General features: G+C 50.7%; 9 protein-coding genes across 9 annotated transcripts; 7 read left to right on the forward strand and 2 right to left on the reverse strand.

The window, feature by feature from the left end:
* Positions 1-57: 57 nt before the first annotated feature.
* Positions 58-564, forward strand: GL50803_0017163 (Peptidyl-prolyl cis-trans isomerase B; the record flags this gene model as incomplete). Its single annotated transcript, XM_001707786.1, has 1 exon — positions 58-564. The coding sequence occupies one exon, from the start codon at positions 58-60 to the stop codon at positions 562-564; it is 507 nt and encodes a 168-aa protein (XP_001707838.1).
* Positions 565-621: 57 nt separating this feature from the next.
* GL50803_0022573 (WD40 repeat protein) lies at positions 622-7,173 on the forward strand (the record flags this gene model as incomplete). Its single annotated transcript, XM_001707781.1, has 1 exon — positions 622-7,173. One exon carries the CDS (start codon positions 622-624, stop codon positions 7,171-7,173), a length of 6,552 nt encoding a protein of 2,183 aa, XP_001707833.1.
* A 71-nt stretch (positions 7,174-7,244) lies between these two features.
* Positions 7,245-8,312, forward strand: GL50803_0017161 (Tom40; the record flags this gene model as incomplete). The annotated part of the gene is made up of 1 exon (XM_002364104.1): positions 7,245-8,312. The coding sequence occupies one exon, from the start codon at positions 7,245-7,247 to the stop codon at positions 8,310-8,312; it is 1,068 nt and encodes a 355-aa protein (XP_002364145.1).
* Positions 8,313-8,330: 18 nt separating this feature from the next.
* On the forward strand, positions 8,331-9,527 carry GL50803_0011867 (Coiled-coil protein; the record flags this gene model as incomplete). Its single annotated transcript, XM_001707779.1, has 1 exon — positions 8,331-9,527. One exon carries the CDS (start codon positions 8,331-8,333, stop codon positions 9,525-9,527), a length of 1,197 nt encoding a protein of 398 aa, XP_001707831.1.
* A 21-nt stretch (positions 9,528-9,548) lies between these two features.
* On the forward strand, positions 9,549-10,019 carry GL50803_0011866 (Acetyltransferase (GNAT) domain-containing protein; the record flags this gene model as incomplete). Its single annotated transcript, XM_001707776.1, has 1 exon — positions 9,549-10,019. One exon carries the CDS (start codon positions 9,549-9,551, stop codon positions 10,017-10,019), a length of 471 nt encoding a protein of 156 aa, XP_001707828.1.
* A 30-nt stretch (positions 10,020-10,049) lies between these two features.
* Positions 10,050-11,474, forward strand: GL50803_00111809 (uncharacterized protein; the record flags this gene model as incomplete). Its single annotated transcript, XM_001707775.1, has 1 exon — positions 10,050-11,474. One exon carries the CDS (start codon positions 10,050-10,052, stop codon positions 11,472-11,474), a length of 1,425 nt encoding a protein of 474 aa, XP_001707827.1.
* A 62-nt stretch (positions 11,475-11,536) lies between these two features.
* On the reverse strand, positions 11,537-12,439 carry GL50803_00115468 (uncharacterized protein; the record flags this gene model as incomplete). The annotated part of the gene is made up of 1 exon (XM_001707774.1): positions 11,537-12,439. The coding sequence occupies one exon, from the start codon at positions 12,437-12,439 to the stop codon at positions 11,537-11,539; it is 903 nt and encodes a 300-aa protein (XP_001707826.1).
* A 2,653-nt stretch (positions 12,440-15,092) lies between these two features.
* On the forward strand, positions 15,093-17,141 carry GL50803_00d115797 (VSP with INR; the record flags this gene model as incomplete). The annotated part of the gene is made up of 1 exon (XM_038046449.1): positions 15,093-17,141. One exon carries the CDS (start codon positions 15,093-15,095, stop codon positions 17,139-17,141), a length of 2,049 nt encoding a protein of 682 aa, XP_037901664.1.
* A 2,649-nt stretch (positions 17,142-19,790) lies between these two features.
* Positions 19,791-21,839, reverse strand: GL50803_00115797 (VSP with INR; the record flags this gene model as incomplete). Its single annotated transcript, XM_001707773.1, has 1 exon — positions 19,791-21,839. The coding sequence occupies one exon, from the start codon at positions 21,837-21,839 to the stop codon at positions 19,791-19,793; it is 2,049 nt and encodes a 682-aa protein (XP_001707825.1).
* Between the last annotated feature and the right edge of the window lie 1,219 nt (positions 21,840-23,058).

Raw genomic sequence — 23,058 nt, forward strand, 5'->3', positions numbered from 1 at the left:
TAGGTCATTGCAGACAACTTTAAATTGAATTCTTGTTGGAAAACAGAAGGAGCGCTGATGAACTCTCCAGTTTCTGACAAGGTCTTCTTTGACATCACCATCGGCGGCAAGCCTCTCGGCAGGATTACCATGGGGCTCTTCGGCTCAATCGTCCCGAAGACCGCGGAGAACTTCAAGAAGCTCTGCACCGGCGAGATGGGTTTCGGCTACAAGGGCTCTACGTTCCACCGCGTCATCCCCAAGTTCATGATCCAGGGTGGGGACTTCACGAACCATAACGGCACTGGCGGCAAGTCCATCTATGGCGCCAAGTTTCCTGACGAGAACTTCGAGATCAAGCACTTCGTCGGGTGCCTCTCCATGGCGAATGCTGGGCCGAACACCAACGGCTCTCAGTTCTTCCTCACCGTGGCCGACACTGCTTGGCTCGACGGCAAGCACGTTGTCTTCGGGCGTGTCCTTGACGGGATGGACGTCGTCAAGGCAATCGAGACTACGAAGACCGGGGCCAACGACAAGCCGGTTGAGAAGGTTGTCATCGCCGACTGTGGCGTGCTCCAGTAAGCCAAAGTAAATGCGCTAAAAAAGCCACCGAGACTCCAGCTCCTGCCTCCAGGCGCAATGGAGCTCCGGTACATAAACTCCCTATTTTTTCGCCGGTTCGGGTCCCACGCTGTGACGATCACGTCTGTGAGCCCTGCTAACGAGCTTGGGATTCTCTTCGCTGGCATGTCCAACGGGTGCCTTGTTGCGTGGGATATGCGCTACGAGCCATCGCCCCTTGCACGTGTCGTGGTCTACAATGCCCACAAGGGAGCCATCAAGGCCCTTTGCTGGCAGCCATATTATCGCCTGCTCTTTAGTGGAGGCGTCGACGGGCTGGTAAAGGTCTGGGATCCCAGCTTCACAGACTTCCTTGACGTCAGTGGAATGATGGCAGATCATTCTGCACTCGCACAGATCTTCTCCAGCGAAAAGTCAAACCCCATTATAGAGCGCTACAAATATACCGTTCAGCCGCTGATCACAGAAGAGGAAACAGTCTCACCGAGCACTGGTTCCATAAAACTGACCCGTCTAGTTCAGTCGCTCGGTGACTTCACTCGACCAATTATCAAGATTTCATACATCGCCCACCACATCGCGGTCCTATCGATGGACGGCTATATAGTAGTCTATTACCCCGATCCTCGACGCGATCTTACTATATTGAGGTATCCTTTGTTCATCAAAGTAGCAAGCATATTTCTCGGACATCAGCAGCTCGATCGCGTGAAGAACTTTTCCACCTTGCAACTAGGATATAGTCTTCAGGAGCCGATTCACAAAGACAGCGTGCTAGAGCGCTATAATTTTCCTGTTAGTGACTACGCATACAAGCGAGCCATGTCTATTAAGTTGCAGCCTGCCAGCTCCTCTGCCCCTTTGACGTCAGGCGCACCACCACAGGCCTCGCTGCCTCAGAAGGAACCCGCTCGGTTATTATCTGCATCTTTTGAGACACATGACACACTGAATCTTCGGGACATAGTTGAGTGTGGTCAGTTGGACAATGGACGTTCGCTTTCAGTGACGAAAAGGGGCACGAACATAGACGTTAACGCACCCCTTGACTACAGTGTTAACCCTCTGCTGACTGAGCCAGTAATTCCGCTTTCTTTGGCAGTGGACACTGATAACACCACGTTTTACGTGGGCGATTCTAACGGCACTGTTCACAGTCTCTCGGTACTTGATGGCAAGGTGTTCTACAAAAGCCAAATTAAGTACGTTTCTAATAATTCCATACTGGATTGCTGCTTTGTCCCCCACGAATCATCCCTCATTGCGACAGGAGCAGATGGAACAGTACGGGGACTCATTGCAATGACTGGAAAGAATTATTTCGGGCGTGCCGGCCCCAAGGGAGTGGTCTTTACCAGGGTTCTGCATTGTCCTAAGCGAAAGCTCGTTGAATACGAGGACCTAATGTCATCACGGCCGGAATCGGCGCAGTTTGTCAAGCAGATTCGAGCTAGGATGCGACAGTCAGGACCGTCCTTGAGTACGATTCATGAAACAGACGAGCTCCTGATAGATGTGATGACGCAGACCTTGGAGGAGCAACAGCTTAGAACTATGCTGCAGAAGAATCGAAATCAAGAGATGCGCGAGCAACCAATCGCAGAAACAGACTTAACGGCGCTGTTCACAGGGAGTTCTTCCAAGAAGGAGATAACAGCTAAAGAAGCCTATCACTATGAATCGCATGCAGCCAGATCTATGAAGATAGATGAGGGTGCCAACTCAGATCTAAAAAAGAAAGATGACAACATTATACTGATGGACGCCAGCGGTCTTCTTCTTATTGTGGAGTCAACAACCAATATAACTCTCTTTGAAGCGATGTACCCCGAAATAGGCCCTGTCCCAGCAGCCTTAATGGCTAAGGCTACAGAACTAGGAGTATTTCTTACCACACCAGTGGTTACTCAACCACGACGGTCCTTGAACTACCAATTCTATGCTATTGCTAAGATGAATCTCAGTCTCCAAGAAGAGTATTGGATTCTTAGAGGCCGGTTTGCCAAAACAATGGCGAAGATGGACCAAAGGCATAAGTTAGAAAGCTTTATGACCGAATCGGCCATCAAGAAAGGCCCAGCTAGAGCATCCTCAGAAAGCAGACCCACCAATTCTCTACCAAGAGCTCAGCGGCGAGCAAAAAGCAAGAGCTCCATCGAATCCATGGATGAGAAGGTCAGCGCAACGAAGGTGAGCATTCTTAACTGTTACGAAGACATGCAGCTTATAGATATGTTCCTATTAAAGTTGCCACCGGACTTGAATCCCCGGGGAGAGGTCGTTATTGGAATTGTGAGGCCCGTGTGCATAGACTTCTTTAAGCCAGTTTATAAGCATGCGGGACAGTCGCGCGGTATGGGTCATTCCAAGCCAATCCAGCTACTGTCGCTTCTGCCAGCTCCACCCCTACCCTTCCTCGATCCTACAGATGAAACTAAAAACAGCGCAGAAATGCCTATTACCGACAAAAAGATTAACTCTTTGCTCGAGGGTCGAAGCCAAGAATTTTTATCCACCACGGATGGTAATCCAATCTTGCAGCGATCGGGCGCTGCTTGCGCAGACAGTAAGTCCGCACAAGGTATGCGCCTCTCCAATGAAAGGACGACAATGGAGGATATAGCTAACACACAAACAGAGTCAGTAAGCATTACAGCACAGAGCTACTACAAGAATCATGCCATTCAAGAGTTGAGCAACGTGAGCGAATCTAAAAATGTAGACGTCCTATCAAGCATCGACGAGCCCGTTTCAGAAGACTATGCACAGGCTCAGCTCCAGCAGAACCGTTTAAGATACCGCAATAACAGCATCAGATCCAGAAAGATCAGCAACACAGAAACAGATTTTGTGAGTGCTATTATTAATGGTGACATCAGTGTTTCCCACAGTGGAGCTGAGACCATCAGAGGCGCATACAGCGTTCAAGACATTGTCAAGACCCAGTTGGATAGTATTGCCAGCATCTCGACAAAGCGCGCATTATCTCCTAACGACCCTCATAGCCGAATGACAGCATTTGCAGAGATGAGACATAGCATCCTAAAGAGCTTGACCGCAAGTAGAACACAGAGCCCAGGGCAGACTATTTCCTCAACAGTAGTCGCGTCGAATAAGCCTGCTCAAAAGAATCAAGAGAGAGATGATCTGACGCTGCAAGAACTGCAGGTAAGTAGTGCTACAGGCGCAGAGTCAGGTGGATCGCAACTGAATACTTGTCAGTTGACCCTGGGATCATCCCGTTTAAGCAACCTCATCCTCAGCAAGCGCATTACTGACTCTCAGTTTAATAGGATCAATCAGCCAGAGGCTCAAGCAAAGCAGTTTGCACCGTACCTGCCGCCAGAGGTCGATATTGTCCATCATATTGTAAGCCATCATACAGACGCTAGTGGCCGTCTGCCGCTGATTTCTCGCTCTGGGGCACGAAACGCTGCAAAGAAGAAGCTTATGCCTCCGTTTTACGTTCTATCGTGCTCATGCGATAATGACGTCTATACTTGGGACGCGCGCATCATGAGCCGCCCGTACCATCACTACACCTTTTCCTTCGATGTGCTGAAGTACGCAAGGATCCTCAACCTATCTCAAATCACAGGGATTGTGTTGGACGCTGCCTCCATCCTTTTCCATAAGTACCTTGTAGACGGAGCCACCATGGCGACAAAGTCTGCATCCGTTGGTATATGCAGTGACCCTATACTTAACAGATCTGGCGATAAGCAGATTAGAAAGCTCCTTCTTTCAAGCAGTCGATTGTACAATGTAGAGGGTAGCGATTCAGATGAGCGAATGATCGAGTTAAAAGAATCAAATAGGTTCTGCCAGCGTGCTCTTGAAATAGGAGCCAGTGATCAGGAAGGTCATGGAGCAGGGCTGTCTTCCAAATTAAAGGATATCTCAGACCGTGTAAAGCAAGAAAAACTCAAAAAGGAAGCCGAAACACGCCAAGAAGAACTATTTACGCGGCTTTCTAATGGCCTTTCGGCAAATGGAAAGGGGTTCCAACTGTCCACCGCACAAAAAGGAGCCAACGGGGTTCGCTCGAGCAATTACACAAACTACCATGTGGATGATGCAGATATTAGGGTTCGTCTACTGAAGTTGGGAAAGTCAGGATTACTCGACAAAGAAGCAGTGAAGTCACTTATTAATCAAGTACCCACAGAGACGAAGATCTACACGCAGAAGACCAAAGACATGTCATTTTTAAATTTTGATCGCTTCTACGTTCTCCACCCGGATGTACTAAACATGATATCTGGAGCTCCCGAAGACAATGCAGCCGCAGAAGATAGCCACTTGGGCATATCTCCATATTATGTTGGAAAATTCAGCAAGGACAGTATCTATAACATCATTAGTCAAAGCGATGTGATGCCCACAGAGCTCCTCTGTGATATCAGTAACAGCATCACAGTCGACAAACACGCTGACTCGCAATTGGCGGAAGCAGTTAACAAATCCGGCCTCAGCCTTGACACGATCCTCTCTGAAGACCGTACTCAGAGTCAGACCCAATTTAACAGGCAGGTGTACTTTGAAGTAAAGAAGCTTTCAGAGCTCCCTTCGGCCTTTCGCTTCTTGGCTGTTGAGCCGTGCAATTTCCTGATGATTGGACATGAAGACGGATCGCTCACTGCTATGGTCACGACTATAAAGCAATCCTTTCAGGGTACACCCAGAAAAAACCAGCTAGCCAAGGAGGCAGCATCTGATAGCACCATTTTGAAGAGGGGTAATATACCTGCTACCAATAAAGCAGTTTCCCGGCAGACGACCTTCTTTAGAGTATTAGCAGGTCACAGCGAGTGCGTCTCTTGCATGTGCTATATATTGACAGATCAGTGCTGTTATGTGTGTAGTGCAAGCATTGATGGGTCTATTTTGTGTCTGATACACCCTCTCGTGGGAGATTTCAGGCTCCAGTACAGCGTCTGGTCTAAGTTTGTTTCGGATCTAGACAACGAAGCATTACAAGGGTCGAAGGATGGCGCTGAGGAGGCCCAGGACCTTCTATCTGAAGCTCGAAGAAGCCCTGAGATCATCGAGTTTTTACAAGGGTCGGGCTCGTTTCTTATTGCTGGAACTAGTTTCGGAAATGTATATTTCATTACGTTTCCCCTGCAGTCACCGTTACGCACGGCTCTATTCTTCCAGACAAAACCTTTCATGCAGGCATATATTAACAGCGAAGGCGTTACCACGCCAGCGTCTACCCCTTCGGCTAGTATTAAGTTTCTGGATTATTGTTGTGATACGCTGACGATTGTACTTGAAAGCGGCCACATTTTACAGTTCGATCAAGTGTCTCTCTACTACAAACACTGGCTCTATTTCTCTAACACTGGAAAGCTGGCTATGGATCCATCCACTACTTCTCACTACCTCTCACGGCTCACATATGATAGGTCTTCTCATGCGCTTGTTCTATCGACGGGCTCATCTCCACTCTGCAATCCCCGGGATGCGATAAAGGCGCCCCCTAACAGTCCCTACTTTTCAAGCTGCTTCGCCGCATTTCTCCAGCATTTTCCCTTCAAGATAATGCCTCAGAGAGTTTTCTCTGCGTATACTCAGACAACCAGAAAACCGGTGTCCGCGGACGAGGTACGTGAACTACGCCGTCGAGAGGTTGTAGACGAGTCTGAGGATAATAAGATTGTTGCCACATACGTCGTTTTCCCAATTGTGCTAGATACACTGGGAATAGGTGGGGGCTGCACTTTAAGCGCCTGTGACTCCCTGACTGACGTCGCGACAGAATCGACGGCTACCAACTCTAAGACCTACACATCAGTAAGAGAGGTAATACATGCATATGATCCATCCCACGACTTAACATACAAAAATCAGTCATCCGTTGGAAAGGTATTTTATAGTAACGGGAAGATACTGGAGCGGCCGGTTAACAAGGCTCTGGACCAGGGGCAGAAGTACTATGACGAAAAGCTAAGGAAGTGGAGGTATATCCTTCCCGAAGATCGGAGCCCTGAGGAGCAGCCTCGTAGAAAGCCACCCTCTGTTTTATCAAGGCAATCAGAAGAGCGTGCTGTCAGCAGGAGTAAGTCGACTACGCCCATGCGTTATATTAATGCCTCCACTGCCGCCGTCAAAGTGAGCACCATTGTGCAACGCAGTGTGTCTCTCGGGACGTCTTCCAGGAACAAATCGTGCAACAGAACGTCACAGATTACCTTGGGTACGAAGCCTTCAGAACTCAGTGCACCACAAAACCAGAAGACTAAGGATACAGGGAGCCAGTCACGTGGTAACATCGTGTCGGAAGCGCTTGAGCCATCCGCCAGAAGGGTGGAGAAGCCAGATGGGGTGAGCGAGTCTGTTAGCAGAAGCATAATTTGCATCGGTTATGCTTCAGGACTTGTCCGGGTTTACGGCAGTACAGGCCGGATTCTAGACGAGTTTTCATATGATAATCCTGTGTCTTCTCTCAGAGCTATTCGAGATGATGATGTCGGAAGGCAACTACTTCTTTCGATGGAAGCTGAGATGCGTATAGCCGCAGCCTCCACGATCTGGATGGGATTTTCAGACGGGCGCCTTACGATGGAAAAGTGCAGTGCTCTACTGGACTATTCCATTCCCTAGCGTTCACAGATTATACTGGGATCTAAAGTGAACGTAAGACATACATTGTGGTCAAGAGCCTCAGTGAAAAAATGCCCTTTCCTGGTCTATTCCGTAATAGCAATTATCCCGGAGAATACGCCCATCTAGCGCAGGATGCGGAGGCTGTTCTCAACGACAAAGCATATGATTCCTTCAACCTCGTCTCGCAGCACAATTTAACCCCTCACACTTCTTTGACTACTATGCTCACGACTTCCCACAGAGGCCCGCCGAAAATCACTGAATCTCTCAGCATCGCTAGGCCACGTGGCTCTTTCCGAGGGTCTGTTGATTCTCAGGGAACATTAAGTGGGTCCTACACGACGTCCATTTTGCCTGGGCCCCGGTACCGTAACGCCGCGCGTCTACGCCTATTAGGTGATGTGCACTCCTTCAGTGCAGAGAAGTCAAAGAAGGTCATGGCAACCGGCCGTGCCGAGCTCCACGTCGAAGGAGGAGACTACTCGCTCTCCGGTCTCTATAGCCTCCCAGGACACATCATAGCGGGCTCATACTTACAGGGATTTGGAGACAGGATAGCTGTGGGGTGTGAGATTGTGCGGCCTCCGCAAACGGATCCCTCTGTCAAGCCGGGTACCTCACCTATTGCCATGGCGGCAGGGGGAATCCGTTACACTAATATCAGCCGTGAGCGTAGTTCCGATCCAGGGATAATAGCCACGGCCCAGGTGAACACGGAGAAGACCGCGAATGCTTCCCTGCTTGCCCAGCTCTCTGGAGAGCTTGCTGTCGCAGCTTCTGTCAACGCGGACTTCTGTGGCTTCAGGTCTCCAGAACAAAAAGATGTCACAAAAGATCGCTCGGCCCTGTCAGGCCTTCTCAATGGCTTGAAGAAGACGCGTCTATCTGCATCATGTGGATTTACTAAACTGTTAAAAAGCTCGCAGGTTACGGTGAACTGCAACACGTACGGAGAGGTGTGCTGCGACGTGCGGCATGCAATGCAGGATGGCACGGTTGCGGAGGTCATCGGGAGTCTCGACATTTTCTCAGGCCGCACGACCGTTGGGGTGGGCCTTGTGTTGTCAGAGCAGGCGCTCCCTCGCTTTATTCACAAGGCGGTTCGGAAGGCCAACTCTTCGAGCAATCACAAGTAAAGCCAAAATTCCAAAAACATGGCAGAGCTTTTCGAACGGACCGCCCATTACCGCGACGACAAGAACTACGATCGTACTATCGAAGGGCGTCGCATCTTTGATGAAGAGCGGCGTAAGCGAATCTTCAACCCTTCACTTCGCACCATGGGGGTGGACGTCGACGCCTTGGACCTGCAAACCGCAGAGCGACGTGCGCGCGAGGCTGCGGAGCTTATGGAGCAAATAGATGCCGAAGAGCGTCTTCTCGCTGCCAATCGGTTCCTCACCCAGCGGGAGCGTGAGTTTCATCGCATGAGGCTGCTTCGCGACCGTCAAATTGCAGAGTTCAACTTTGAGAACATCCGCCCAGAATACAGCAGGGAGTATGACATTCACCGCAAGGACGTTCTCAAAGTGGACAATCCCATACGGCAGGACACAGTAGCACTGGAGCCCAGCACCATGCTTCTCAACACCGACGGGACTGCTAAGATGGTTACGCGAACTATTCCAGACAGTAAGCTAGGCGTTTCCTCGGGACAAGTGTTCGACGGAGAAGATCTCGAAAGAGCAGAGCGTGAACAGCTGATGCGCGACGAGATGCGCGCAGCACTAGAGCAGCAAATCTATCAGGCTAGAGCAAAGCGTGAGGCTGAAAAGCTGCAGGATCTTGAAGACCAGCTTCGAGAGCTGAAGATTTGTGATTACCTGAGCCAGGTTGAGCGCGACTTCCACGCCACCAGACGCCAAGAAAGGATCAATCTGAAACATGACCAGATGCGCCAGGCAGAGCTGGATGCCTACAAAAGAGCGGAGGAGAAGCGTCGGGACGATTGCGAGACCTTGCAGCACCATGCAAACTTTGGTAGCTCCAAGCTCATGATGGAGATACCTTCTGCTGGTGTTCCCATGGAGTACAAGGGCTGGAGCGACGAGGATCGCGAGGAGCACATGCGACAGCTCGCTCAACAATGTTTGGATGATAAGAAGAAGCGCAGGGCCGAGCTGGAAGAGAAGATTCTTTGGGAGACTAAGCAATTGAACGTCAACAGAGACCTGACGCTGCGCGATAACGAGCTCAAGAAGGAGAAGAGGCGCATTGCTTACGAGCAAAGGGCACAGCTGGAGTACCTGTCTGAGGAAGAAAAAGCTCGAGAAATAGCAAGGATCCAGGAGCTGGGTAGAAACGAGATCACTGATGACTTCTTCAAGCACTTTCAAAAAACCTCCAGGTGAAGTAAACACGTTTGACAGCGCATGAAGGAGCCTGCGCTTCTTCTTCATTGTCGGAGGGCAGATCTAGAAGAGAGGTACAAACTGCTCGGGCTCCTGTACATCTGTATTGAGGAGGACTATGGGAAGTTCTGGGGAAAGGAGAGAGCGTACAAATTCACGCACAGCACTATTCTCCACGAATGCATGGATAGAAACATTGCAACCACGTATGTCGCCGAGTCTTACAACGGGCTCCTCGCTTTTGCTGTCACGACCGCGGCGGAGATCCTTTACCTTGTTGTCCTCCCACAGTTCCGAGACAAGGGCATTGGCCGGCGCCTGTTGAGCTTCGTTGAGGGCACAATGCTCCTGACCACGCATCGCCTAGAGGCCCGGATAAACAAGCTCAACCGAAGCGGGCTGGAGCTATTTTTATCAAACGGGTGGAAGATGGTCACTTATAAGGAGACAGATGAAGAAGTCACGCTAGCCCTTGAGCGACGTCACTTCTGATTCATTTGCTGATTTGGACGGAATAAATTTATGATGGGCTCCTTGGGGGCTGCTGAGCACTACGAGAAAGCCTGTACTGCCTACTCGCAGCGCGTTAACGACATTGTCCAGCTACTGAAGCGTCTGGATACCCTTCATAGTGATGGTTCCGCGGCATTTGATTCTAATAACCGCGATAGATACTTGACCTTCTATCGTGCGCAGGACTCCTTACTAGAAGCTATGATTACAGACATATCGCCGATTGAAGGCGTCCCCACCTATCTTAAGCGCTTGCTCAAGAGCCTTGCAGAGTTGGTGGGGGCTCTCCGACTTCTAAACGGCTGCTGCGTCAGAGATCTAGAAGGCATTTTCGCGTGGATCGATGAACATAGCTTTGAGAAGGCGCAAGAACAGAGGGACTTCTTCAAGATGCAAGCTGAGGCTGCAGGGAGAAAGCTCGAAGAGGCCACTGCTCTCAACACCTCTCTCACAAAGGAGATGGAACAGCTTGTGTGTCGCTATGAGGCGCAGGCTCGACAGAAAGAGAATCAGGCGAGCAAGATGCTTGACGAGTACAAGAAGCTGTTCAGAGACATCGCAGGCAAAGCTTCAAGGTACGTAAAATCTGAGGAGCATGCTCTGCTGGGCCAAGAGGCAGTCTCAGATCATGAACTTCTTTCGACACAGATACAGATAGGCAGTAGAGCAATTGACACTTTGGATCCTGGACTGCCGATAAATGATGAACTACTTGAATTCACGAGTCACACCGCTTCCAACTTGGTTGATCTTCTATTACGTTTAGTAGAGGCAGAAGGCAGACGTCACCCCTTGTCGGAGTCGGCAGAAGCTGAGATGATCAAGTACAGCGGTCCGGAGTCAGTAAGACTTGATGCCCTGGAAGCGCAGCAAGCTGCATTGTACAGACAGATCAATAGGCAAGATGAACGATTGGAAAGGTTTGATGCACAGAACCATCCCGTTCCCATGTCGATGCTCGACGAGTTGGCTAGGGATGCTTCAGAGCTAAAGGGAAAGTCAGCTGAGCAGACACAACACATCGCTGAACTATTGGGTATTCAGTATGAGTCGATTATACCAGTTGGTTACAGTCGCGAGCGCCCTCAATCTTCTCACAATAATCCCTCAGACTGTCTAAAGGAAATAGTGGACTCTCTTATGTTTTCAACAGCGTGCATATGTAACTTGCATGCAGTGGTTGGCTATGGGATTGATTCATATGCGATTATAGACACAGTAAAGGCGGAGTCCGATAGGAAGCGAAGAGTGTCCAGAAAAAGGAAAAGGATGGCAGGGACTGTCAGTGCAAGAGACATGATATCTTCTGCGCTTGATGCCTCTGATCTTGGAGCTAAGAGCAATGTTGCAACAACACAAGAGGTTCCGTTGGGCGACTTGACGCCTAGTGGACAGCGAACATATACGGTTCGGGCGCAGCTAATGCAACTGTGAAATTCTTTGATGCATGGATGAGTGGGGACCAGGTATGTAGTTGACTGACGCTTTGCAAGTAGTCATAGAATATGCTCCAGTGCACGCGCAACGTAATATTTAATCAGCGAGATTATCGCATACGCTTGCCTGGCCATAAAGGCGAGCATGTGCTTGTCGGCTCGCCACGCAATCAGAAATTCGAGCTTGCCATGCTCTACGTCCACTGTCCATGAGTGTATGGAGTGTAAAGGATGAAGCGCAAGTTTGTTGTGTGTTTCACGATCATATATATGTAGAGCCTTAGAATCTACCGCTAGAAAAACAGAGACAGGGTCGTTGGGAGAGAGATATGTAGCCTCAAAGAATTCCATCCTAGTGAGATCGACGCTATCGATGAATTCTACGAAAAGTCTGTGAGTCTGCACTGTGGGATGTCCCCTGGCCTTGGCCCGAGAGAGAACCAGAACATCCCAATCTTTGGCTGTGCGCTTGCTTCGTATGCACGGATGGATGTAGCGTTCTATATTTTGTGCCACAACTCCCGGTGACAGTGGATCCTTGTCTAGTAAAAGACGCAAAGATGCAAATTCAACGACATTATCTTCTGACGGGGGTATAGGCAGACGCATGTAGTCCTCGATACCCTGGGCCACGGCAAGAAAACTATAGGGAGAGTTTTCAGTGACACTTGGGTTTGTCGTGTGCTGGGGTAGCCTCCGAAGTAAGAAGGGAGAAAGCCCGTCTGGGATATTGACTTGTTGAAGGTATAGTTCCAGAGGACGGTCGCTGGTCTGAAGAATGCGCGCGCCTGTCTCTTCTCGGAGGAATAGAGATAGGTCTTGAGTATGGTCCTCCAGCCCCATTGCTTTGCATAGTGCTTTAATGGCCTCGATCGTTGTGGCTCCCAGAGTAAGGGAGACCTCTGTTTCTGCTCCTCCCGGAGCTTGTGCTCGTAAAGTGTGGGCAAAGCGTGCAAGATCCATTGAATCAATCAACTCTTTTAAAGTTCATTGCCCCCGCTATGTTAACGACAATCCTCCGGTCATATCTACAGGTGTGTGAGTATCTTTGGGGCTGCAATGTCCGTCGTACTGCCTGGACGCAATGCTGAACCAGAGAGAGCTGCCATATGAATGTGCGTATATTGAGCTTAACAGAGTTAGGTTCGGCGCTATCGAGTTGTAACACGGTCTAGAACTACTCTATTCATAACTATGAATGCATTTCAGACAGAGCGAGGACCTATAGGTGCTATTCTCTGTGAGGATATCTGACAAATACAACTGTGATTGCTTTGGAGAAGCTGCTTATGTTAGTACTCTGGCACTTCTTCACGAAGTGCTTTGTTGACCTGCCATTAGGACGATGACTGTTCTTTGAAGCCTCTAACATGGGCCCTACGAACGTGCGTTCTTGTAGTTTCATCTCTTTATCTGGAGGCTACGTTCTCTAATGTCACGCTCTTATGGTGGCGGTAGGTCTTTGCAATCTATGGATTGAGTTACGATAAAACTTGTAATCTGTGTTTGAACTCGGAAAGCCACCGACATGTTAGAATAAGTTTAGACCATATTTACTGAATTGCTCCTTTTGCAATCAGGAGCTGCACTAGCTAAGGCTTTGCTTAACTTCTTTAGCACCTCGTAGTACAGCTGTTCAGCCCATTTGAGTTGGCACACCCTTCTGCTCAAGGTTGCAGAGGCCTACAGATTAGAATGCAGTGCTAACTGCCCCCTCAGCGTGGGCGTCTGATGGTATTTATGACACTGTATTCTATGACTCTCTAGAATTATCTGTGACACTTAGGCATATATATTTTGGTAATTCTGGCTTTTTGGCAGAGGGTTACGGAACTTAACCCTCGGGGATACCCTTTTACGGCATATTTAAGGGTTCGTTCTATCTTCCACGGACTATTGAAACGTTGATCATAAGATCAGAGGAAAGCCACTATAAGGTGTCCTCGAGCTATCAGTCACAGCATGGAATAGGTAGCCCTTAAAGGTTACCATGCAATTCAGTGCCCTTTGAAAATCAGCACTAAGGCCTACTATATCAGCGATACTTAGAAGTATAGATAAGGCGCGCACACCCATGCAGATTGTGTATGTATAGCAGCGTGCATTGTGAGTTCATAGTGAAGCTATGATATGGGGCAGAACCCCGCTTAGACGATAAAGTCATTCGCGGTGCTTTACTTGGCACATTTACTCCGGTTCTGAGAAGCGTTATGAAAACACGGAGTCAGTGATGTGAACAAAGAGCGTGCAATGAACTGGGAATCATCGAGGTTAATAGAATGGCGCGAAGCGAGTGTTATCTACCGCCCTGTTAGGCTACAGGTGTCGGTGTTCCTGGTTGTCAGTAGAGCTGCACAGATCCTACGATTCCAAGAGCTGACCCCTCCCGAGAGCATTAGCAAGCGCTTATAGTGACGCGGAGTAGAGGCTGACCAATGCAAGTCGACGCACACTGTGCGACATAGAGGGGAGCGCCAAGCCGTAGCAGTAGGACTTTTACTGCGTGGTTTGCTGGCTCGCAACGCAGGAGATAACGTGTCTGTATCGACCAGTTTATCTGTTCAAGATTGGGGACAGCTTAGACAGAGGTTGCAGACAGGAACTGGTTAGCTTGCTTGTCAGAAACTGGAGGCCTGATTTCTCCGCGTCCTACATGTGGGTTCAAAGAATGGTGGATCCGGAGACAGACACGCAAATGATAAAAAATGGCAACTCATTACAACCTCCCCGGGCGTCTGCTCCCACCTTTTGCAAGCATTTGTATGCTAGAGGAGCTTTAGTGCAGAGAATTCTGATGACGCAGGCAGCTTCTCGGTGGTTAGCATCCACGTAGAGAGTCCCGTCTCTTGAGACCTGCAGATTCAGTACGCGCTTAGGAGTTACGGGTATGGATACTCTAAGACAGACGTGTCTATGGATGCAGCTGGGTACCAGTACTTGTCCCTGCATTAACCGTTGCCATGATTGGGTTGTGCAGCGTGTCCTGTCCGCTGACCCGAGATAGCACGTTTGGACAATGCCGCTTTCTATGCGGGCCTGGAAGAATTAAGCTTTTTGAAGTGTTGCCAGTCAACCCATCGCACAATGAGAGGCTGTACCAATAGCCTAGCGAAGCATCAGAAACAAGCCGTGCACGTTCCAGACCGGAGTGCCCAGCAAGCCAGTCTGTTGCTAGCATACACCTCCTACAGGCTTCTCGGTTGCCACAATCTCCTTTCGGAATCCTGCAAAGAACCGTTTCTGGGCTTATCCCGGATGCCGGGCTTTGAGTATGACCCGCGCAGGACCAGCAGCAGGCATAAAGCGTAGAGAATACCCAGGATGCCAGCTAATTCCACAGAGTAAGGGAGGTAGGCACAAAGGACAGCGCTGTTGTCTATTTCTGAAGTGTCTGTTCCCGCTGCACAGAGGGGTCGCAGAGTCTGTATTCGGCGGAGAAAGGGGCTACGCAAGGGACGCGTCTAACGCTTGACGAAGTCATATTTCTCAACCAGAGACACATAAAAGGGTTTCCTTAGACTAGTCATCGTAGATACAACAACCAGATTCTTAGGCTTGGGTGCTTGAGATTATTAAGAAGATTCTTACCCGTATAAGTGAGCTGAGAAGGATTTTAATGTTGCTTGCAATTTTCTACTTTGTGATAAGCACTCTTACAGCAAAGTGTACTACGCAGACACAAACTTGTGAAGCTGAGAAGTGCGAAATGGTTGGTGAAACAGAAATCTGTACACGGTGTCAAACAGGAAAAGTTCCAATTGATGGAAAGTGCGTAGATGCTACTGCTAATGCAAACTGCAAAAACGCTAGCGGTGATGGTGATGCAAACCAAGTCTGCGGAAAATGCATAGGAGCTAACTTTTTCATGTATAAGGGCGGATGCTATGATAAAGAGAAGGTACCGGGAAATACTCTGTGCACAACTGTGTCACCAGATGGAGTATGCTCAGTAGCTGCGAATGAATACTTTGTTCCACCAAATGCGGATGCTACTCATGATTCAGTCGTATCATGTTCTGAGGAAACCCCAATACATCTTGCTAATAACAAGCAGTACATAGGCGTAGCGGGATGTGCTACTTGCAGTGCTCCTAAGGCTCCTGGTGAAGACAACACCCCAAAGGCTGCTACGTGTACTAAGTGTGCAGCAGGATTTCTACATACTCCATCTGAAGGACTGAGTTCATGCGAAGAAACATGCCCAGAGGGATACTTCGGGCACACAGCTACTGCTGAAAGCAAGAAGACTTGCAAATCATGCACAGGCGGATCTAGCGAAGCACCGAATGTAAAGGGTATTGGAGACTGTCTGAAGTGCATGTACAATGAGGCTAGCGGCAATACCCTTACGTGCGAAAAATGCAGTGCACAAAAGAAGCCAAGTCTAGATAAAACAAGTTGTAATGATTGTACAGGTCAAAACTGCGCTTTCTGTAGTTCTAGTGGGGGAGACTGTGAGGGATGTGACTCTGGTTTCATCTTGGATGGACAAAACTGTGTTAAGAGCGACTGCAAGACTGAGAACTGCAAGGCGTGCACCAATCCGAAGGCAGCAAACGAGGTCTGCACAGAGTGCATCTCCACTCACCATCTCACGCCGACAAGTCAATGTGTGCAGTACTGTCAAGCACTTGGAAACTACTATGCTGGCACTAATGCTGACAACAAAAAGGCATGCAAGGAGTGCACTGTGGCTAACTGCAAAACTTGCAATGATCAGGGGCAGTGTCAAACATGCAACGACGGATTCTATAAAAACGGCGACGCATGCTCTCCGTGCCACGAAAGCTGCAAGACATGCAGCGCAGGCACTGCCAGCGACTGCACCGAGTGTCCCACTGGAAAAGCACTTAAGTATGGAAACGACGGTACTAAGGGCACGTGTGGAGAAGGCTGCACAACAGGCCAAGGCAGCGGTGCCTGCAAAACGTGTGGGCTCACTATCGATGGTGCTAGCTACTGCTCTGAGTGTGATACACAAAATGAATATCCTCAAAATGGGATCTGTACTTCAACGACCGCTCGTACTGTGGCTACTTGTAAGAATAGCAACGTTGCCAATGGCATATGTAGCTCATGTACCAATGGATTTCTTCGTATGAACGGAGGCTGCTATGAGACGACCAAGTTTCCGGGAAAGAGCGTCTGCGAAGGTGCAAACGCAGACGCAGACACGTGCAAAGCACCTGTTCCAGGTTACAAAGTAGAGGCAGGAAAGCTTGTGATGTGCTCTAAGGGCTGTGACACGTGCAGCGACGCAACTACTTGTACAAAATGTGGAGATGGATACACAAAAATTGAAAACAGCCAAACATGCACAAAGTGTGATTCCAGCTGTGAAACATGTACTGGAGCAGCTACAACATGTAAGGTGTGTGCTACAGGATACTACAAGACCGCATTGGGAGAAAGTACGTGCACATCCTGCGAAAATGATAGCAACGGAGTCATCGGTGTCAAGGGCTGCTTAAACTGCGCTCCTCCATCGTCTAGTACTGGCTCCGTTCTCTGCTACCTCATGAAAGGTGAGAATACTGGTGGAAGCGTCAACAAGAGCGGCCTTTCCACTGGCGCCATCGCGGGGATCTCCGTCGCAGCCGTCGTCGTCGTGGCCGGCCTTGTGGGCTTCCTCTGCTGGTGGTTCATCTGCCGTGGAAAGGCGTAGACTTAGGTAGTAAACGCGTCACTGTATATGGCTTATTACGCTGTGCTGCTGGGGCTATCTGAGAGCGGTCCAGAGATCATGCGAGTGGGCCCGCTCCTTCCTGGCCAGTCTAAGGACGAGGGTTGAGTATGGATAACATAATGAAAGAGTCCTCTTCAGTGACACATCCAGAATCTGGGCATTCCTCGCCGCTCCATGAGGATATGCTCTGTCTGGATGTCCATGCCGATCTGCCTTGGATTCAGGTCTTCTCGCAGACTCTCTGCTCTACCAGTGGCGCCTCTCCTTGGCCTGCCGTCTGGTGGGTGAAGCTCCAGTCGCCGTCTTTTTTAGATGCTCCCGTCTGACTCGGTGATTGCTGTCGGGCCCTCCGCTGGCTGGGCCCCTCGGTGTCCGGGCAGCTGTGGCCCGGGTCAGCGCTCCCACAGTCGCGGTCGCTTGGGTCCCAGCGGGTTCGGATGATGGGTGAGGCGGGGTATGGGGCGGTGAGGCTGGAGGGGACCGGGGGGTGGTTGTATGTGCCCCTGGGTCTGATGGGCCATGTCGGGTGATCGCAGCTGTGGTGACTGGGGGCTGTCTATCTGTGACCCATCCCTCTGTGGACTCGTGAGTGCCCTCCGCCCAGGCAACCCTCAGGAGCCGTGCACGCTGGGACAGAGAGGGTGACCAAGGGAGTTAAGCAGCCCTGCCATGATGCTGAGGGTGCACAGCAGCCAGCCTGATCTGCAGGGCCTGCTCGAGCGATGGTAGTGGCAGACGACTCCCTCTGACAGCGACCCTGGTGACTGCACTGGCCTACTCTCGAAGCTGAGTGACAATGAACCAGACGGACCTGAGTGCAGGAGGACCGTCCACACACGAACAGACTGTGTAGACCCAGAGAGGACCGGAGTCTGCTCGGGACACGCTGACTGTGCCCCATACGAGAGCCCCAGGCAACCACCCGAGCACCCGAGAGGCAGCAACAGACACGGGCACCAGAGATTCCCAGCCAGACAGCTGCCATGCTCATCCACAGGGGCATCAGAGGACCAGGTGGAGTCACCCTCACAACCAGGGCCTAATAGGAAGCCAGAGGACTCACGCAGCACAGCAGAGCAGGCCCAAGGGAGGCACACTCCAGGCAGGTGAGCAGTGGCAGAGCCCTGACAGCTGCCAGCCCCCATGACACCCAGGCAGGCACCAGACTCGCTGGCCTCGACTGCATTCACGATGACCTGAGGGGGCAGCAGCCAGAGGAGTGAGGAGACCTTCGGACACCACAAGAGGCCCGGCTGTCCAGCAGGCTATGGAGCACAGGTGACCTCTGAGCACCACAAAGGCACAGGAGCCGACCATCAGAGTGATGCCCGATCACAGAGACGACCACGAGCACCCTCCACCCACTCTGAGGGGCTGTCGATCATTCCACTGCCTCTCATAGCAGACCTCCTTGAGGGCAGTGCAGTGAGTGACTCAGCTCATGCAGGAGGGTGCACGCCTCCCCTGGCATAGGATGCCGACTCTCCCCGAGGGGTCATCAGAGCCACGAGGAGGGGTCAAGGTTAGTAGACCACACCGGGAACTCCCGAGGGCACAGCAGGTGATGTTGGGTGATCCTCAGCGTGCTCCTCTCTGATGGTAGAGCATCCTGAGACCAAGGGGGCTCACCCCTGCCTACGGACGACACACAGCGCTTCACAACGAGGACCCACCAGGAGCAGCACAGCTGACCACGGGGACAGTGCAGTCACCGATGCCCCACCGTGTTAGTCTTTTGAGTCATCACACTAGAGGCATGAGAGAACCCATCCCATCCACAGGCTCATCCACACCCCTGCTGGTCCCAGGTGAACTCCCCGTCGAGGCACCGGACAGGGCATGCCAGGGGCTCAGCAGACCCGCACAGAGCAACAGCGAGTAGCAGGAGGGGCTGCGATGGCCTGCCTCGACACTCACGCACCAGCCAGACAGAGCAGCAGTACTGCCTGAGGCATGCAGGGGCCAAGGGAGGCACTCAGTCAGGGGGACACGACACGATCGTCGGTGCCTGTGTCTCGGGAGTGCAACGAGGGCTGGAGAGCAGACACAACCACCTTGGCAAACAGAGCGGGGATCACCCCAATGACCCACCGAACCCAGAGGCACATACGAACACCACCAACCTCAGCCCCCACCAGAGCCCCACCAGCCTCACCGCCCCACCCATCATCCGAACCCGCTGGGACCCAAGCGACCGCGACTGTGGGAGCGCTGACCCGGGCCACAGCTGCCCGGACACCGAGGGGCCCAGCCAGCGGAGGGCCCGACAGCAATCACCGAGTCAGACGGGAGCATCTAAAAAAGACGGCGACTGGAGCTTCACCCACCAGACGGCAGGCCAAGGAGAGGCGCCACTGGTAGAGCAGAGAGTCTGCGAGAAGACCTGAATCCAAGGCAGATCGGCATGGACATCCAGACAGAGCATATCCTCATGGAGCGGCGAGGAATGCCCAGATTCTGGATGTGTCACTGAAGAGGACTCTTTCATTATGTTATCCATACTCAACCCTCGTCCTTAGACTGGCCAGGAAGGAGCGGGCCCACTCGCATGATCTCTGGACCGCTCTCAGATAGCCCCAGCAGCACAGCGTAATAAGCCATATACAGTGACGCGTTTACTACCTAAGTCTACGCCTTTCCACGGCAGATGAACCACCAGCAGAGGAAGCCCACAAGGCCGGCCACGACGACGACGGCTGCGACGGAGATCCCCGCGATGGCGCCAGTGGAAAGGCCGCTCTTGTTGACGCTTCCACCAGTATTCTCACCTTTCATGAGGTAGCAGAGAACGGAGCCAGTACTAGACGATGGAGGAGCGCAGTTTAAGCAGCCCTTGACACCGATGACTCCGTTGCTATCATTTTCGCAGGATGTGCACGTACTTTCTCCCAATGCGGTCTTGTAGTATCCTGTAGCACACACCTTACATGTTGTAGCTGCTCCAGTACATGTTTCACAGCTGGAATCACACTTTGTGCATGTTTGGCTGTTTTCAATTTTTGTGTATCCATCTCCACATTTTGTACAAGTAGTTGCGTCGCTGCACGTGTCACAGCCCTTAGAGCACATCACAAGCTTTCCTGCCTCTACTTTGTAACCTGGAACAGGTGCTTTGCACGTGTCTGCGTCTGCGTTTGCACCTTCGCAGACGCTCTTTCCCGGAAACTTGGTCGTCTCATAGCAGCCTCCGTTCATACGAAGAAATCCATTGGTACATGAGCTACATATGCCATTGGCAACGTTGCTATTCTTACAAGTAGCCACAGTACGAGCGGTCGTTGAAGTACAGATCCCATTTTGAGGATATTCATTTTGTGTATCACACTCAGAGCAGTAGCTAGCACCATCGATAGTGAGCCCACACGTTTTGCAGGCACCGCTGCCTTGGCCTGTTGTGCAGCCTTCTCCACACGTGCCCTTAGTACCGTCGTTTCCATACTTAAGTGCTTTTCCAGTGGGACACTCGGTGCAGTCGCTGGCAGTGCCTGCGCTGCATGTCTTGCAGCTTTCGTGGCACGGAGAGCATGCGTCGCCGTTTTTATAGAATCCGTCGTTGCATGTTTGACACTGCCCCTGATCATTGCAAGTTTTGCAGTTAGCCACAGTGCACTCCTTGCATGCCTTTTTGTTGTCAGCATTAGTGCCAGCATAGTAGTTTCCAAGTGCTTGACAGTACTGCACACATTGACTTGTCGGCGTGAGATGGTGAGTGGAGATGCACTCTGTGCAGACCTCGTTTGCTGCCTTCGGATTGGTGCACGCCTTGCAGTTCTCAGTCTTGCAGTCGCTCTTAACACAGTTTTGTCCATCCAAGATGAAACCAGAGTCACATCCCTCACAGTCTCCCCCACTAGAACTACAGAAAGCGCAGTTTTGACCTGTACAATCATTACAACTTGTTTTATCTAGACTTGGCTTCTTTTGTGCACTGCATTTTTCGCACGTAAGGGTATTGCCGCTAGCCTCATTGTACATGCACTTCAGACAGTCTCCAATACCCTTTACATTCGGTGCTTCGCTAGATCCGCCTGTGCATGATTTGCAAGTCTTCTTGCTTTCAGCAGTAGCTGTGTGCCCGAAGTATCCCTCTGGGCATGTTTCTTCGCATGAACTCAGTCCTTCAGATGGAGTATGTAGAAATCCTGCTGCACACTTAGTACACGTAGCAGCCTTTGGGGTGTTGTCTTCACCAGGAGCCTTAGGAGCACTGCAAGTAGCACATCCCGCTACGCCTATGTACTGCTTGTTATTAGCAAGATGTATTGGGGTTTCCTCAGAACATGATACGACTGAATCATGAGTAGCATCCGCATTTGGTGGAACAAAGTATTCATTCGCAGCTACTGAGCATACTCCATCTGGTGACACAGTTGTGCACAGAGTATTTCCCGGTACCTTCTCTTTATCATAGCATCCGCCCTTATACATGAAAAAGTTAGCTCCTATGCATTTTCCGCAGACTTGGTTTGCATCACCATCACCGCTAGCGTTTTTGCAGTTTGCATTAGCAGTAGCATCTACGCACTTTCCATCAATTGGAACTTTTCCTGTTTGACACCGTGTACAGATTTCTGTTTCACCAACCATTTCGCACTTCTCAGCTTCACAAGTTTGTGTCTGCGTAGTACACTTTGCTGTAAGAGTGCTTATCACAAAGTAGAAAATTGCAAGCAACATTAAAATCCTTCTCAGCTCACTTATACGGGTAAGAATCTTCTTAATAATCTCAAGCACCCAAGCCTAAGAATCTGGTTGTTGTATCTACGATGACTAGTCTAAGGAAACCCTTTTATGTGTCTCTGGTTGAGAAATATGACTTCGTCAAGCGTTAGACGCGTCCCTTGCGTAGCCCCTTTCTCCGCCGAATACAGACTCTGCGACCCCTCTGTGCAGCGGGAACAGACACTTCAGAAATAGACAACAGCGCTGTCCTTTGTGCCTACCTCCCTTACTCTGTGGAATTAGCTGGCATCCTGGGTATTCTCTACGCTTTATGCCTGCTGCTGGTCCTGCGCGGGTCATACTCAAAGCCCGGCATCCGGGATAAGCCCAGAAACGGTTCTTTGCAGGATTCCGAAAGGAGATTGTGGCAACCGAGAAGCCTGTAGGAGGTGTATGCTAGCAACAGACTGGCTTGCTGGGCACTCCGGTCTGGAACGTGCACGGCTTGTTTCTGATGCTTCGCTAGGCTATTGGTACAGCCTCTCATTGTGCGATGGGTTGACTGGCAACACTTCAAAAAGCTTAATTCTTCCAGGCCCGCATAGAAAGCGGCATTGTCCAAACGTGCTATCTCGGGTCAGCGGACAGGACACGCTGCACAACCCAATCATGGCAACGGTTAATGCAGGGACAAGTACTGGTACCCAGCTGCATCCATAGACACGTCTGTCTTAGAGTATCCATACCCGTAACTCCTAAGCGCGTACTGAATCTGCAGGTCTCAAGAGACGGGACTCTCTACGTGGATGCTAACCACCGAGAAGCTGCCTGCGTCATCAGAATTCTCTGCACTAAAGCTCCTCTAGCATACAAATGCTTGCAAAAGGTGGGAGCAGACGCCCGGGGAGGTTGTAATGAGTTGCCATTTTTTATCATTTGCGTGTCTGTCTCCGGATCCACCATTCTTTGAACCCACATGTAGGACGCGGAGAAATCAGGCCTCCAGTTTCTGACAAGCAAGCTAACCAGTTCCTGTCTGCAACCTCTGTCTAAGCTGTCCCCAATCTTGAACAGATAAACTGGTCGATACAGACACGTTATCTCCTGCGTTGCGAGCCAGCAAACCACGCAGTAAAAGTCCTACTGCTACGGCTTGGCGCTCCCCTCTATGTCGCACAGTGTGCGTCGACTTGCATTGGTCAGCCTCTACTCCGCGTCACTATAAGCGCTTGCT

This window comes from Giardia intestinalis, chromosome 1 (assembly GCF_000002435.2).
Source record: "Giardia intestinalis strain WB C6 chromosome 1, whole genome shotgun sequence".
Classification (NCBI taxonomy): domain Eukaryota; phylum Fornicata; order Diplomonadida; family Hexamitidae; genus Giardia; species Giardia duodenalis.